The 16,390-nt window shown below is 46.9% G+C and overlaps 1 protein-coding gene across 3 annotated transcripts in view; it reads right to left on the bottom strand.

Moving 5' to 3' along the window:
- Positions 1–16,390, bottom strand: part of SPAG9 (sperm associated antigen 9) — a 1,633,747-nt gene that overhangs the window by 197,192 nt on the left and 1,420,165 nt on the right. For all 3 annotated transcript variants that reach the window (XM_085617154.1, XM_085617155.1, XM_085617156.1), the window contains one exon: positions 5,202–5,350. In XM_085617154.1, the coding sequence (XP_085473280.1) occupies positions 5,202–5,350 (149 nt within the window). The remainder of the gene's footprint in view (positions 1–5,201; positions 5,351–16,390) is intronic.

The raw sequence follows: 16,390 nt of genomic DNA, 5'->3' as shown, positions 1-16,390 counted from the left end.
CTCCCCCATGTGGCCACCCCATTCCAGAAGTGATGTGCTGGTCACCACTGTGAACTCTGGTTGAGGAAGGGAGAGGGATCTGCCTTTGACCCAATCCTGGTTCGTTAGCTACCACTGCAATTGGTGTGCAGTGCCCTCCGAGATCTTCATGCAATCGGACAGATTCCCATGATGTTGTGCCCACTGGAACTCCAGGTCCCACTGCAGAGCCCGCATATGCCATCTGGCATGGTCCACCAGCAGGATGCAGGAGGCCATCAGACCCAGCAGCCGGATGGTCATCCAGACCGAAACGCGGGATAGAGGCTAAAAAATCTGACTCGTAGCCCGAATATCCAGGACTCGCTGTTTGGGAGGATAAACCCGAAACTGTGTCGTGTCCAGAACCTGAGCAAGCGCCAAAATGTTGAACTTCTCCTTCCGGAGGAAGCGGTTGACATTCCTGAGATCCAAGATAGGACGCAGGCCTTTGTCCTTCTTGGGCAGCAGAAAGTAGTGGGAATAGCAAGCACGACCTAATTCTGGGACAGGAACGCGCTCAATGGCTCCCTTAGCTAAGAGTGCTGAAACTTCCTGTTGGAGAAGGGCCAGATAATCCTCCAACATGCTATGGTACTGAGGTGGCAAGGATGGAGGAGCAGTTTTGGAGGGGAGGGAGTAGCCCCTTCGGACTATTTGCAAAACCCACCTGTTCGACGTGATGGTTGCCCCTGTGGGGGAGTTGATGGTGAATCCTGATGTCCACTGGCGTTTGGTGGCCCTGAAAGGTAGGACTAGGAGGGTTTGGAGGCTACTGCAGATGGGGCTGTGGTGGACTGACCCGCCCGCTGGCCCCCAGAACCACGGAGCCGTGCAGAGGTTGAACAGCTTGCGCCGGCCTGTGTCCGTGGGTGGGACATGGCAGGGCACCCCTTCCGTAGCCACGAAAGGCAGACTGCGCATGGCGGGTGGTGGAGAGGCCCAAGGACCTGGCCGTAGCCAGAGTCCTTAAAGCGCTCCAGCGCGTTGTGTGCGACGGACATCAAAGGGCATGTCCATCAGAGTTGATTGGACATCCCCGGAAAAACTAGTCGAACGCAACCAGGCGTAGCATCGAAGGGCTACTGACGTGGAAATCGTCCTGCCTAGTGTGTCGGCGGTATCCAGCCCACAGCAGATGGTAAACTTCGCTGCGTCTCTCCCCTCGGCAACTGCACGGGAGAGCATGGCTCAGGCCTCCTCCTGGCACTGGGGCAGCACCCGTGCTACCGTATCCCACGCAGAGTGGGTGTAACGGCCCAACAGACATGTAGTGTTTACCGACCGCAGTCCCAAGCTGGCGGAAGAAAACATTTTCTTCCCATGGTGGTCCAGCTTTTTGGATTCCCTATCGTGTGGTGCATTAGGGAATGCGCCTTCGGAAGTAGAGGCTGGGACCACCAAGTTCTCAGAGGTGGGGTGTTGGGAGAGGAAAGTGGGTAGCCTGGGTCCGGGCAGTGGCGTTGGGCAATCATCCTGTCCACAGGAGCCCCTGTGTTTGGCCTGGACCAGGTTCCCAAAAGGGCTTCATTAAATGGCAGCAGGGGCTCCGAAGAGCTCGCTGCTGGTTGAAGGACCTCTGTCAGCGGGTTAGTCCTGACTGCCACCGTAGGTAGCTCGAGGCGGAGAGCTTTGGACGCCCTACGTAACACCACTGCATATGGCGCTCCTGCCTCCGTAGCCATGGTAGGAGGAGACAACATGCCAAGGTCTGGTGAGGTATCCAGACCACTGGCTTCCCCTAGGTCCTCTCTCCAGTCCTGCTCAGAAGTCAACCGGTTGGTTAAAGGGTCCCCGGAACCCTCCCAGTCCTCCTTACCCTCCTCTGGCTGCCAATCTGGTCTCAAAGAGCCAGGGTAGAACAGGGTAACAAAAGTACCCATCGGCGTCGGATCCGGCGTCTGTCCGACTCCGTGTCTACCTCGAGGTGGAGGCCGACGTCGGCTGGGGACACAGCCGACCCAGGTTGCGGACGTTGTGCTGGTGGAATCAGTGCCGGGGAGGCGTAACAGGGTCGACCGGCACAGATCCGGATCCAGGCCAGGCCCCCAGCTGAGTCCGCGAGTCCCAAAAGAGCGCCGGCGGAGTTGGGCTGCCCAAAGATGGCGTGCATTGGTTCGAAGAAACTCCAAAGTCGCACCGGGTCCCGGAAAGGGAGGGAAACCCGAAGTCGATCCAGTGGGCTCTGCACGCAGAGCCGCGGGAGGGGCACCACCGGCATCCCTCATCGTGTCGGCCAACAAGTCGAAGAGCAACGATGCTTCTTCGACTTCTTTTTGTGCTTCGACTTACCTGACCCAGAGTGCGAAGACTTAGACGTAGAATGGTGTTGGCTCCCCGACCTCCTCCGCGACCGGGACCTCGAGCGACGTGGAGCCGACTGCCGGGCTTCAAGTAACTTTCCGGACCGCTCCCACGAACACTTCAGGGCCATGGTACGGCAGTCGGAGCATGACTTGGGGTCGTGGTAGCGCTCTAGGCAATAGAGGCACACGCGGTGCGGGTCCGTCACCGATATCAGTCGGTCACAGGAAACGCAGGCCTTGAATCCGGGCATCCCTCGTGTACCAGGAGTCGATGGACTCAAACAAATTCAACAAAAGTCGAGAAAAAAGTCAGTCAAAAAGTGACTGGAGGTACCGCTCTCTCCTGATCTGCGCTTGCTGGCACGGAAAAAGAAAGAACCGACGTCAGCACGCGAGGGCGGCGTCTATACAGCTACCACAACATCATCCCGGTGACCGCGACGAGGACGACGAACGCGGAGTCGACCACGCCACATTCCGACGCGCAGGGGTACTGCTGACGAAAAACCTTCTGGATCTAGTCTGACACCTGGGGGTAATTCTAAGGTAAGGAATCTATAACTAACTGTTTTTAGGATATGTCCAAACAAGGCTATAGTGTGCCCTGCTTTTGGGCTGTAAGCCCTGTTGCAGGGGAGACTTACCTATACCACATGCAGTGCTTTGCTGGCATGGTGCACAGAGGTATGCGCCATGCAGATTCTTAGTTTTTTTTGTGCACCAAGACATGTAGGCTGCAATGGCAGTTTGCATGATCTTGGTGACACTCCTTAGTTCTGTGGTCCTACGTACCAGGGGCACCACTTACTAAAGACTTACAAGGTTCCTAAGGGGGTGCTAATTGTGGAACAATCACACCATTTAGGGAAAGAACATTGGTGTTGGGGACCTGGTTAGCAGGAACTCAGCACACTCTGTCAAGTTGCATCAGATACCAGGCAAAATGTTGGGGGTAACCATGTCAAAAGGGACACTTTCCAACAATTATAAAAGCAGCTAAGCTTTTCAATAACCGTGAAAAAAGGAAAAAACGCAACATCACAATTTATAGCACTGTGCTATTTCTAACCGCTATACTAGTTCTAGCAGATGAACAAATAATAAGCCCTGAGTTTCGGAGGTCGAGCCCATACCTGGACAAAAGGATTTGGTGCCTATTTGAAATAACTTGTCAGCTATTTCAAGCACAAGATCAAGAGCTTGGAGATTGAGGCTATAGGAGAACGGAGCCCAGGCACCAGTTTGTGAAGGAAGAATGAAATGCTCTGCAGAGCTTCAGGGAGTCTTGCTTAAGGCTCTTTCGGTTGTGATAGAATCTGGTGCCATGCCATGCTCATCTGGATCTGCGTTCGCGACCTGGGTGAAGAGTCTCTCCTTACTTAGTGTTCACAGACAGTCCTTATATAATGAATCTTATCAGAGATTGGACTTTCAGACATAACTTGAGGAATGTCAGACATAGATTATGTGCATCATGGACGTTTTCTTATGGACATATAAGGTGAGAGGATGTCAATTCAGACAACACTATTTTGGCTGTGGGTGTTATATGGCCTTGAAAAAGGTTCCTGTCACAGACTGATGTCGCACTTGGGGGGTTTATTGATCTCTATATCTGAATGACTTGACACTTTCACAATTCTTGGAAAGATAGGCACAAATGACATCTGCGTCAAAGTGAGACATGTTGATGACTCTGCATAATTTGAGGAAAAATGGCAGCCTCCATTGTCTAGGATGGATTCGGGGCAGAAGGTAAAAAAGCTGGACAGGCTAACTAAAATGGAAACTATATCTAAAATGGAAACTGTCCTGTATGTGTTTTAGAACCTAAAACTAAAAGAAAGAAGCCTAAGAGCAAGTGATTAAAATAATAGAATTATGGAGGGAAACCATCATAAGATTGATGACATTGCTGGAATAATTTCTAAGCGAAATAGTTAGTAAATTATCACAATGTGTTTTTGATTGGGCTTGCTCAACAGAGATATTCATTATACATTTACAGGATAAAAACACATGCCAGAAACATGCATTTGATGTCATAACAATTCATCACTTAATAACACGCCTTCAAACTGCAATGAAAAAGGGGTCACTGAGCTGGAAGACATTATCCCTACAACAAAACATTAATAATTTATTGACTATTGAAAAGAAGTGGAAATTCATTCATATATGGAAAGGGGTTACCATGGGGACTACTTCCCATTAGCGAATGTAGAAAAAACATATTTTAAAGAGTAGGCAGTGGTCCCAGGTCCCATGGACCCCTGTAAACTCTTTAAAATCTTAGTAACATTTTCATATCTTTTTAACACATCCCATTTTCCTTTAAATACTGCCCATTTTCCTTAAAAAAATGCTTTATTTAAATACATCACTGACATGGTGATCAGCTGACCTGCAATTCCTAATGGGTCACTATTTGCAAGCTACCGCATTAATATTCATAAGGTAGGTCAAACCCACAGGAATCAGTGTTTTGCAAATCGACCTATTAGTACATAGATCGGTTTGCAAAATAGCACACTATAAGCAAAAATACTGGTTGAAAATTGTGACCAGTGCCACGTACATCTGGCCCGAACTAATTGTCATTGACATCTACTATTATTTGTATGCCACATGTTTCTTTAAACAAGTCTAACTTGAATAAGATATCATTTAAACATGCACTGTAACGCCTTAATCCATGGCAAAACGGTGGTATAATACACACTGAGTAAAGACAGATTATAAATATCATATTAAGTTTGAAATTGCGGAATGTCGTTCGATACGGGATACTCTTTCAATTACCTTTTATCTGTCAAATCTACAGAAAATGCAATTAAATATTACAAATTGTACTTTTAAACATCTGAACAAACTTGCCTCTATTTTCATGGCCTTTGGTTGCACAATATAAATCTTGTTCCTGTAGCCACACCAGACTTTATCATGCACAACTGCCATACATCGTATTGAATGATGAGGGCGACCCAAGTCTAAAAGGTGATAGTTTGTCAAATCCCACTGTCCATCTGCATAAAAAATATTTTGAAGAAGTATGAAGCAATAATGCTTATCAACATTTTGAATAATATTTCTGTTAAAAGGTTAAAGTGAAGTTATAGGTCGGTCTGGTAATAATGAAAACGTTACTTACCTTCGGTAACACCCTATCTGATAGAGACTATATCAAGCCGCAGATTCCTTTCCTTTTGAATTTCCCAGGTGTCAGACTGGATAAATAAGATTTTTCATAAGTAGTACCCCTGCACCCCGATAGGTGGCGTCGTCAGCGTTGGCCGTGCTGGACATGACATCAACAGCACCTATATAGCTGTAACCTACTACTTAAAAGATATGTACTCATGCATCGGAACATCTGCGCTACAACGGGAGCGCATCTAACTACTTAAAAACCAGCTTTGTGGCGAGAAAAAAAGCTTGTTCGGTGGTGCAGCGAGGAGTCTGATTGGCGATCTTAAGATGGCGGCAGCGGGATCTCAGTGGCCGTGAAGCCTACACAGTGCGGTTTGGGATAAACCGTGAGTTTGCCTGTTCCTCTGAGTATTGCCCTTGAAGCAGGGTGACGGTGCTGTAGCTGGGGTGCTTTCACACTGACATTCCAGCGGGGTCGAAACGTAGACAGCCCAAACTTCCACACAAACTCGAACAACAAAATCTTAAAAGTTACCTATGTTCATTAGAGCTGTGTGTTGATCCAGGAACAGATGACCTATGTTAGGCCGGAAAGGTCCTATACTATGTGCAAATTATGTATATATGTCACAACATCCTTTCCCTGTCCCTCACTCACTTATCCACCACCTGCTACCCACCCCTTTTCCCTCTTTCTTAGAGCACTGTAAATACTTTTGCATCACAACGTATTGGAGCAACTGTGTTGCCATACATGAAATGCTTTGAATTTGAATGCCATTTGTTAGAGATACTATTAAATTGTATTAAGGCATCAAACAACTGTATAGTGTGGATTGCGCTTTTCTAATTATTGTTTTTGAAAAATTACTACCACGACCATTGTTATATTGTACTGTAATACTGACCCAGGTCGTGTAGTTTTTGTGGGTTACCCCATTGAAACTCAACACCCATTGTGGGAGGGGCAGGCGGGAACTTGGATACCTGCAATTCACAGTCTTAGACTGTATCACATAGATACTGTGTTTTTTTGTATTTGCTTGTTGATGTATTGGCCATGGCTCACATGCTATCATATCCACCCAAAGTAACCGTATACTCCCCGGCCACATCCACCATGGTGGATGTTGTTGCGAGTCCTCGGCGGATGCCCCCCAAGAGGGAGCTCCCCAACTATGGTTTTAGATATGCTGCGTGTGTTGAAATGGGATTGTCTTTGGTGTGTTTGGGATACCAAAGGGGGTGGGGGCAAAGGGAATGTTCCAGGTTTTACAGGTTACTTCAACAGTCTTATGCTACCACCTTGCAGATCCCTTATAGTCATACACTCACCTTTATGTTGCTGCTTTATATGATAGATGGGCCTGATATGCATAATATGTTCTAACATGTTGTAACTATGGCTCACAATAAGGATGACAGATAGACTGCAATCCCCTCATTTCAACTTGCTGTCCTGGAATGTGCGAGGATTAAATAATCCGAAAAAGATACGCCAGATCTTTGCATATTTAGATAGATTACATGTACATATAGCACTATTACAGGAGTCTCACCTGGCCCCGTCCACTAAATGTACTATTGGTAGTCGATGGGCGGAGACGGTTCTGACTTCCTCATAATCCAGGGGGGCGATAATTTTAGTGAAAAAAGGTACACAATTCCATGTGGAGCACACAATAGTGGACGAGCTAGGTCGGTTTCTTATAGTCATAGGATGCCTCAGAGGTCACCATATAGGTTTAGTGAATAAGTATGGCCCAAACGTGGATGATCCGGGTTTCTATAAATCACTTTGGCGTAAGCTGGAGGCATATCCAGGTATCTCCCTGTTGTGGGGTGGAGATCTTAATTTATCACTAAACGTGCATTTAGACAGGTCGGACTAATCTAGGGAGCCCCATAGGCAAGCAGTGGCTACACTACTAAACATCATGGCAGAATCTAAACTAGTGGACATTTGGAGGACACGCTACCCTCATTAACGGGAAGCCACATATAACTCCATGGTCCATAATATTTGGTCCCGAATTGATTACTGGCTGGGAATGGAGGAGGTCCTTTGTTGGACTCGTCATATGCAGCATTTGCCAAAGACCCTCTCCGATCATAAACCAGTGCTGTTAACTTTGGAAATGCTCCACTATTATACCACTGCCATACATATGGCGATTTAATGCCAAGGCTCTAATGGACTCCTTATACACTAACACTATAGAACAAGCTATTATTGAGTATTTTGAGTATAATGAGACCTCCACGGACGATCCCAGTCTCTTGTGGGAAGCTTTTAAAGCTACTATACGCGGAGTATGTATTAGCACGAGTGCAGGCATTCTCAAGGATATACGTACTCATCTCGCGCAGCGGGAAGCTAGACTGGGCGCTCTAGAGCGGGAGTACGAACAAGCTCACGACACCTCTATCCTTGGTGAAATCAGATTGGTCATGACAGAGTACCAAGAGTTCGCAGAAGAGGAACTCAAATATATTTTGAAACATCACATTGCGCGGGTATATGGGGAAGGGGGTAGACCCAGTCATGCATTAGCAAGTAAAATTTGCACCGGACATAAGACACATACGGTAATCTCGATAAAAGACGATAGTGGCGCAATTCATTATGATATGAAGGGCATGTTGCAAATGTTTATGGAAACGTACGGCCAGTTATATGCATCACGTGACACAGCCACACATAACAAGGGAGTATTTGTCACAGCCGATAACTGTAGAAGAAGTAACTAAGATAGTCAAGTCACTGCCCAATGGTAAAGCGCCGGGACCAGACGGCTTTACCAGTGAATTTTCTAAAACATTTATAGATATACTTGCACCTCATTTAGTAGCAATGTATGGGTACGCCCATAGTAAGCGGATTCTCCCCCCCGACACTGCGGGAAGCCATGCTCATTGCCCTACTGAAATCAAATAAGGATCTAGAGAACTGTGAATCATACCGTCCACTGTCTTTAATAAATACTGACACCAAAACTTTAGCTAAACTACTAGCCCAGCGACTCCAACCCTTAATGAATAATCTTATACTACCTGATCAATCCGGTTTTATCCCGGGTCGCTCTACAACCCACAATACTCGAACACTGTTTGCTCTTTCACACTATTTAGCTCCAGACTTGCAAGCAGCTGTGGTCCTTTTGGATGCAGCAAAAGCATTCGATTCGATCGAATGGATGTACCTGCACACCATACTACAAAGGATGCGATTCCCCCCGATCTTTCTGCGATGGATTCAGATATTATACACACAACCCACAGCGCGCATAAGCGTTAATAAATATGTCTCTGATGCTATCCAGATTGAATGAGGAACGCGGCAAGGTTGTCCATTATCCCCCTTATTGTTTGCCATTGCCCTCGCGCCGTTGGCTTGCAAGATACGGCAAGGTAATAACTATGCAGCTCTTCAGTTCTTACAAAGGCCAATCATCATCTCACTATATGCAGATGATATGGTGCTCTATGTTAAAAATCCAGCTACAAATGTATCCCCGCTTTTGAGAGAGTATATTAAGTTTGGTCACCATTCTGGATTACAAATTAATTAGACTAAATCTCTTATTATCCCGTTGACAGACGCCACACATCCACATCAGGCAGATTTCCCCCTAGAATGGCACACAGATCCCGTCAAATATCTCGGTGTTTGGTATCATCGTGATCCTGAAGTAGTCATTTGTGTGAACTACGGGACAACACTTAGTCAGATTGAGGAAAGGGTGGAGCGGTGGACACAGCTACCCCTGTCACTGGCAGACCGAAATGCCATTGTCAAGATGGTTGTGTTACCTAAACTCCTTTACCTCTTTAATAATATTCCTATCACCCCACCGAAAGCGGTCTTCCAAAAAATATCTTCTGTAGTGAATCGGCTCATATGGGCAGGTAAACAAACGCGTATTGAGTTATGAGCCTTGACTTTACCTTTTAAAGTCCCAGATTTCCTCCTCTATTATTTATGTGCTCAAGCGCAATACGCACATCTTTGGTATCATCCAATTCCGTATACGCCCCATGTAGCCGTCGAAGACAGAGATGCGCATCCCATTCCATTGTCTGCTATATTACCGTATCAGCGACCCCGTCAACACCCTCATGCTATTAACACCATCGATACCACAAATGCTGCTTGGCAACAGATGGGAAAATTAGCCAGTAAGTTACCACTATACGCCCCAGCGCGACCTCTACATTTTCATCCAGAATTGTCAGTTACCCAAGAAAAAGTTGGCATAGACTTATTGCGCAAGGTGGGTATAGTTACAATGGGTAATCTCTATGCTAATGGATCCTTTGTTTAGCCGTTAGAATTAGATTACGTCAGTAATCAGCCATTACTTTTTCAATTCACCTATCATAGACTACAAGCTGCCATTCGTAAGCTGTATCCTACTTACCCGAGTGAACCTCCACGGCTTAATACCTTGCAAATGATTCTCACTACACCCAGTAACACCCATATGGTGACACGATTGTATGCACAACTTCAAGGCGATATTAATGACTCTACTCACAAAGCATTGGCGAGATGGAATAGCATACTTGACGCTCCTTTCATAGAGGAGGACTGGGCTATCTGTTGCATCACCACTAGCATGCTCACACCGAACGGCAATTTGCGTATGATTCATTATAAATATTTGCACCAAACATATCATACCCCTGCGCAATTGCACAAGTATGGGCTTCACCCAGATGCACGATGCCAAAGATGTGGAGTGGATACAGCGGATTTGATACATTTAGCATGGTACTGTGCTGCTGTTCATGATTACTGGACTGAGATTATTAAGTTCCTTAGGGGGATGTTGGGTGTCATTATTCCCTGTTCGATCCGGTCTTGTCTACTGGGCCTAGTCGAGAATGTGACATCCACTAAACGGAAATTCTGTATGATAGCACTGTTATTGGCTAAACGTAGAATCTCGTTGTGCTGGGGCAGTAGAGATATCCCGAGAACCGAACATTGGTTTAAAGATATGGCCTATTGTAAAGATACCCTCAACACATATGAGGAAGAGTTACCCACAGGAGCCAAACCAAGGGACTATTAGAAGTATCTGGTTGATTATCTTCAAACACATTCTATTGTATAAGCATGAATTGTTATTCGAGAGGAATTGCACTGATTGTATTTTAAATGAACACTATGCATTGGGCTGTATAACTAGGGGCTATGACTTGTAACCTGGCATTTTGTTTCTTTGTTTTCTTTTTGAGCATTGTATGCTTTTGCAACTACTTATTAATACAATTAATAAAAACAACAAAAAAAACATACCATCTGGCAAAATATAAAACCTATTGGATAAAATGGGATTTATATTCACCAGATGGGATATCCATCACCGCTGTGACGAAGTAACCCATCTGCCATGATCTAATTCAGGTCCAAAGTCGCTACCACATTAGGCATTACCGAAGGTAAGTAATTTGGTTATCTGATAGAGACTTTTGATGCAGATGCCTTACCTTTTAAAAGATACCCAACCACTACCATCCCCGGTGGTGGATCTACGGACCAATTTCAAACAAGGAAGTGCTGCAGGATTCAACACAAAGTGCCCATCCATACAGACCAGACTGTCCAAGCAGTAATGTTTGGTGGACTTGCACAGGAAGTCCACGTTGCTGCTTGACAGATGTGCAAGACTGGAACTTTGCAACTAACGCAGTGGTGGCAGCTTTAGCTCTGGTGGAATGAGCTTGCAAACCTTCTGGAGGTTGCTTTTTGGCTAATGCGTAGCAGAATTCAATGCAGAGCACGACCCATCTGGAGATGGTCCACTTCTGCACAGCTTGGCCCTTCTTTGCACCAACATATCCCAAGAAAAGAGTTGGTCGTTCATCCAGAACTCAAGTGTGCGGTCAAGGAAGAACAGCAACGGTCTTTGGGTCCAGACGGTGGATTGCTCCTCTTCTTTAGAGTAACCCTGGGCGTAGTTTGCGAAGTAGCGGTACGCGTAGCTACACGAAGTGCACTTCGCAATTAGAAACCTGACCTCCCCGCGTTGAGAAGCTCGCCGGGAGATTTATTTTCCATGCTCGCGATCGGCAACTTGATGTTGCTGATCGCGAATGAGGAAAAAGTCTCGCCGGGATGTCAATTTGCTTGCTAGCGGTGATATGCGGTGACCGCTGCACTATGCTACGCTTGTTTGCACTGTGCTACGTGCAATTTGCGTAGTGCAAAGTAGCGCAAGCTTCGCAAACTACGCGAGCGTAGCGTAGTGCTTTGCCCAGGCTTACTTTAGAGGGGTGTGGAGGAGCGTACAAGGAAGGAAGTGTGATGATTGGCCTGCGTGAAATGAGATAACCACTTTCGGTAGACAGGAGGCCCTTGTTCGAAGCACCAGTCTGTCAGGATAGACTGATGAGTAAGGCAGCATAGATGACGAGGCCTGCAGCTCACTTAATGTAAGGGCAAATGTAATAGCTACAAGGAAGAATGTTTTAATCGTCAGAAGCCTGAGGGGACAATTATGGAGAGGCTCAAAAGGAGCACATAGTAAGAAAGTCAACACTGGATTCAGGACCCACTGAGGCACAATAAAGGGTGAAGCAGCCAAGAGAGGAATAAGTCCTTTTAGGAACCGATTGCAGGAAGCTGGCTTTTTATGCAGTATACCAAAATGAAGCATACTATATAGAAATCCAGAAACCCCTTATTGGTTCAAAGGGCTTAAATCAATAATTCCAAATGCTCTCTTTTGTGGTAGTGTGGGCGAGCAGTAGTCAATAAATGAGAAACATACTCAAGAAGAAACTCTAAACCAATTTTAGAAAAATAAGTATTTTTAGATTTACTTTAACATCAAGAACTTCATAATTGGGTACATAGAGTACTTTTCAGTTAATCAGTTTTTGCAGGTAAGTAAAAATGTTCACTAAATTGCGTTTTCACACAGCAATGCTTCCCTATGGAGAAAGAAACATATACTGCATACAAGTATTTGCAAACAAATCTTTAGACCCCCTTTAGGACTTAGGTGCTAGGGAATCAATGTCCAAAGTACCACCAGCAGTTCGAGTTTACCTGCTCTGGGTGTCCTGGTGCAGAGAAGCTGGACAGGTTGGTAGTCTTGCGCACTACACCATAGGAAAAACGGGGCGCCACCTAGAAATAGGCTTCAGAGGGGGTACTTGGGGCAAGTCTGGGAGCTCCCAATAGGGGGCTCTGTTTGTGGGGGGTCTTGGAGCAGGGGAGCACCTTTGATGGTCATGGACCCGGGTCAGGGAGCTCAGGTGCAGAGGGTTTTGGTTGGCTGGTGCCCGTCCATCAAAGGCACCCATGGTTCTCGGATGGACCTGCAAAGGGGGACAAATCAGGACAGCTGGGCCACTCTAGTTACTGGCCTCTGCAGTGCTGGAGGTCACTCATCGGCTGCTCGGTCTTTGCGGTGTTGGAGTCCGGATTGGACTCAAACAAGCTTTAGTTGTTGCAAGGGGTGAGGTACCCCGGGTATTGGTGCAGGGCAACTCTGGTTGGTCCAGGCGTCTTTTTCACTTGGCGGGGAATCGGATCTGACCTCTTGGAGTATGAAGACCTCCTCCTGGGCGCCTGCTCCATTGGTGGACCTGGTGGTCTGCAGAACAGTGAGCCAGATGTTCTGGTAGGTGCCTGCAGGATTGAGTGAAGTGTCTCCTCTGCTTCAAGGGAGATGCTAATGACTTGGCAATGTGCTGGAGGCACTCAGAGGCTTTTGGAGGCTGGACAGTTGCAGGCAAGTTGGAATGTCGAGATTGTCGGGACAGGAGCAGGCAGGCCAGAAGGGTTAGGAGTCAAAGTCCATCAGTAGTCCAGCAGTTCTTGCTTCTTTGGCTCCTCTTTGTCCTCTTCTTTCTTCAGTCAGTCGAATCTGAATTTCTGGTGAAGGGGGCCACCTAAATACTGAATTTAGGGGAGTGAAGGGTAGTAGCCAATGGGCTACTTACCCTTGGGCTCACTACATATGACCACTTCCTCTGGGGGAGTGGGCATAACCCAGTCCCAGAATTCCGAGCACCAGAATCAAAATGGAGAAACCCTTCTTTTGTTGAGCACATCAGGAAGGCCACTTTAGGGGTGTGAGTGGCCCGGTACTGCACCATGGCTCCTTGCATAGTTAAATTCCCAACTGTCCTGGTGCCAAATGGTCCTCAGGGCTGGAGGTGGCATTTCCCAGGTCTGGGGGATGCCAGGGTCAAATATCAAAGGCGACAGGGGCTTTGAAGTTCCTGATATTGGTATGCAGATTCACTAGCTATCCTGCAGGAGAACTTGTGAACACCTTCCTCCAGGAGCAGGCATTGTTTCTGGCCTGAGAGAGCACGGGCTCTCTCCTGCAGGGAGTCAGAAACATGTCTGTGGTGGCAGACTGGATGATAGCTGTCAGCCAGCACACTAGGAGGCTGGTAGGTTTTCAAGGGGCACCTCCAAGGTGCCCTCTGTGTGCATGCTCTAATAAATCCATTACTAGCATGCTATGTTATGTGTTTGGCATCTGCATCGCGCATGGCTACTCAAGAGTGTCCCGGCGTGGAAGCCAACTGAAAAGCAGTGAAACTGAAAGTGGCCCAGCTTAACTAAAAAGCAGAGTCTTTAATTGCCTGAGGTTTTGGATGTTCCGCAATTCAAAATATAGGGCATTCCAGGCTTCTGCGGCCTTAAAGGATAGTGCACTACCCTCCATTCGAGTTAGGCGAAAGCGGGAAACCACTACTAGACGCTGCGCAGCTGAGCGCAGTTGTCTCCTGGGCTCGTAGAAGCTAAAGCGTCTACTAACATAGGGTGGCCCCGATCCATGCAGCGCTCCATGAGCAAGAATGAGGGCTTCAGTATGAATTTATTAAGACAGGGTGTTTGAAACCAAACATCATAGGTTTTAGAGAAGCCATAATGTAGCTGGGGAATTTGTAATGACCATTGCCTAGTACCTAACTTAAGATGGCTTCCCTGTTCACTTGTACTATCTAGCAATCGAACTAGCCAGATAAAAAGTGGGGGTGACCTTGTCGAAAAGGAGCCCTTTCCTACACCTATGTACAATAGGGATTTTAACAGAGAGGGTTAGTCAGGCAGCCACAAAAAAAGGCAGAAAGAGCAGACAGATATCCCTTAAGAGTGTTTAGAGCAGAGCCCTGTTGGGTAAGGGAAAGAATGAAGAGTAAAACTTCAAAAAGGAGGGGAAGAAAGGGAATCAATGTCTTTCTGCACGCCATGCCACAAATGTTTTCCAATGGCAGGCATATACCGTCTTGGTGGAATGATGCCTGGCTACCAACATGACGTTACAGATTTCAGGAGGCAGGTCGAAGGCTGTCAACTGGAGCCACTCAACCTCCAACCAATAACGAAGACGCTGGACAGGTTCAAGTGGAGGATCCTCCCCTGCTGCTATGACAGAATATCCTCTGGAAGGGGCAGCCTGATCAGAGTATCAATGGCCATGCTCAGAGGCTTGGAATACCAGTCTCTCGAAGCCCAATCTGAACCCACAAGGATGTTTTCGGTAGGTCATTTTTTTTTTTTTAACTGTTTTTATTGATAACAAAATGCAGCATTATAAGACATTATACACACATCTTTGGCAAGGCTACACAAGATCTCAGCATTGTTTCACAACATTTTCAGGATCAGGAATACATAAAACCACAATCTTCTGAGGCAATGCCTTCCTTCATAGTTACAAAAACAACAGTTGATGGACAGAATGCAGAACAATCTCATACATTCAACCCAGTATAGAGATCTGGGCCTAAATCCATAATTTTTTTGCTCAGCGTGCCATTCCAGTTTGAACCCAGCCATATGCAAATCAGTATTGACCCTGTGCCTCATGGGAACAGTCCAGCACGAACTGCCAAGCCAGGTCCTACCTGGACTGGAACCAAGCATCCTAGGACCGGTTTCGGAGTTTCACCCCTCTTCAGCCAGGATAGCTTGTTTCCTGTGGCATGGAGAGCACGGGACTCACGTCTGAGCATACCCGTCCCACTCGGGCTGACAAATGCAAAAACAACAGTTGATGGACAGAATGCAGAACAATGTCATACATTCACCCCAGAAAGGGGTATGCCCAGACGTGGGTCCCTTGCTCACTTTGCCACTGGATTCAAGATAGCCTGGCTGATGAGGGATATGAACCCGAAACCGGTCCCAGGATGCTTGTTTCCGGTCCAGGGAAGACATGGCTTGGCAGTTCCGGTTGGACTGTTCCCATGAGGCACAGGGTCATACTGATTTGCATATGACCATGTCTGAACTGGGGTGATGGAGTGAGCTAAAGAATGATGATGGATTAAACCCAGATCAGTTGACTGGGGGTGAGTGTTTGATTTGCTCAAGCGCTCCGTCCATCATCCGCTTTGTTCGCCCTAAGTTGGCAAGGTATGCCCAGACGTGGGTCCCTTGCTCACTTTGCCACTGGATTCAAGATAGCCTGGCTGATGAGGGTTATGAACCCGAAACCGTTCCCAGGATGCTTGCTTCCGTTCCAGGAAAGACATGGCTAGGCAGCTCGGGCTGGACTGTTCCCATGAGTCACAGGGTCAGACTGATTTGCATATGGCCATGCCTGAACTGGGGTGGTGGAGTGAGCTAAAGAATGATGATGTATTAAACCCAGATCAGTTGACTGGGGGTGAGTGTTCGATTTGCTCAAGCGCTCTGTCCATCATCCCCTTTGGTATCGCTTCCTTCATTGTTACAGCAGTGTTCCCGGGTCAAAACTGTGAGAAAACCAGCAACTGGTCCGCATGTTATAGCATTTTATCCTCGGCTGCCTGGTGTGGGATCTGCCATCGTCTCACCCTCTCTCTCCAACAATGTTCGTCTCTCCCACCTCAGTTCCACTGTAGGAGAAATGCAGATCTCACCCCTATATTTGTTCCACTTTCCCCACTTATGGTCC

Source organism: Triturus cristatus, chromosome 7 (assembly GCF_964204655.1).
Source record: "Triturus cristatus chromosome 7, aTriCri1.1, whole genome shotgun sequence".
In the NCBI taxonomy this organism is placed as follows: Eukaryota; Metazoa; Chordata; class Amphibia; order Caudata; family Salamandridae; genus Triturus; species Triturus cristatus.
The sequence above is the reverse complement of the archived record's forward strand: the minus strand, read 5'-3'. Positions and strand labels throughout refer to the sequence as shown.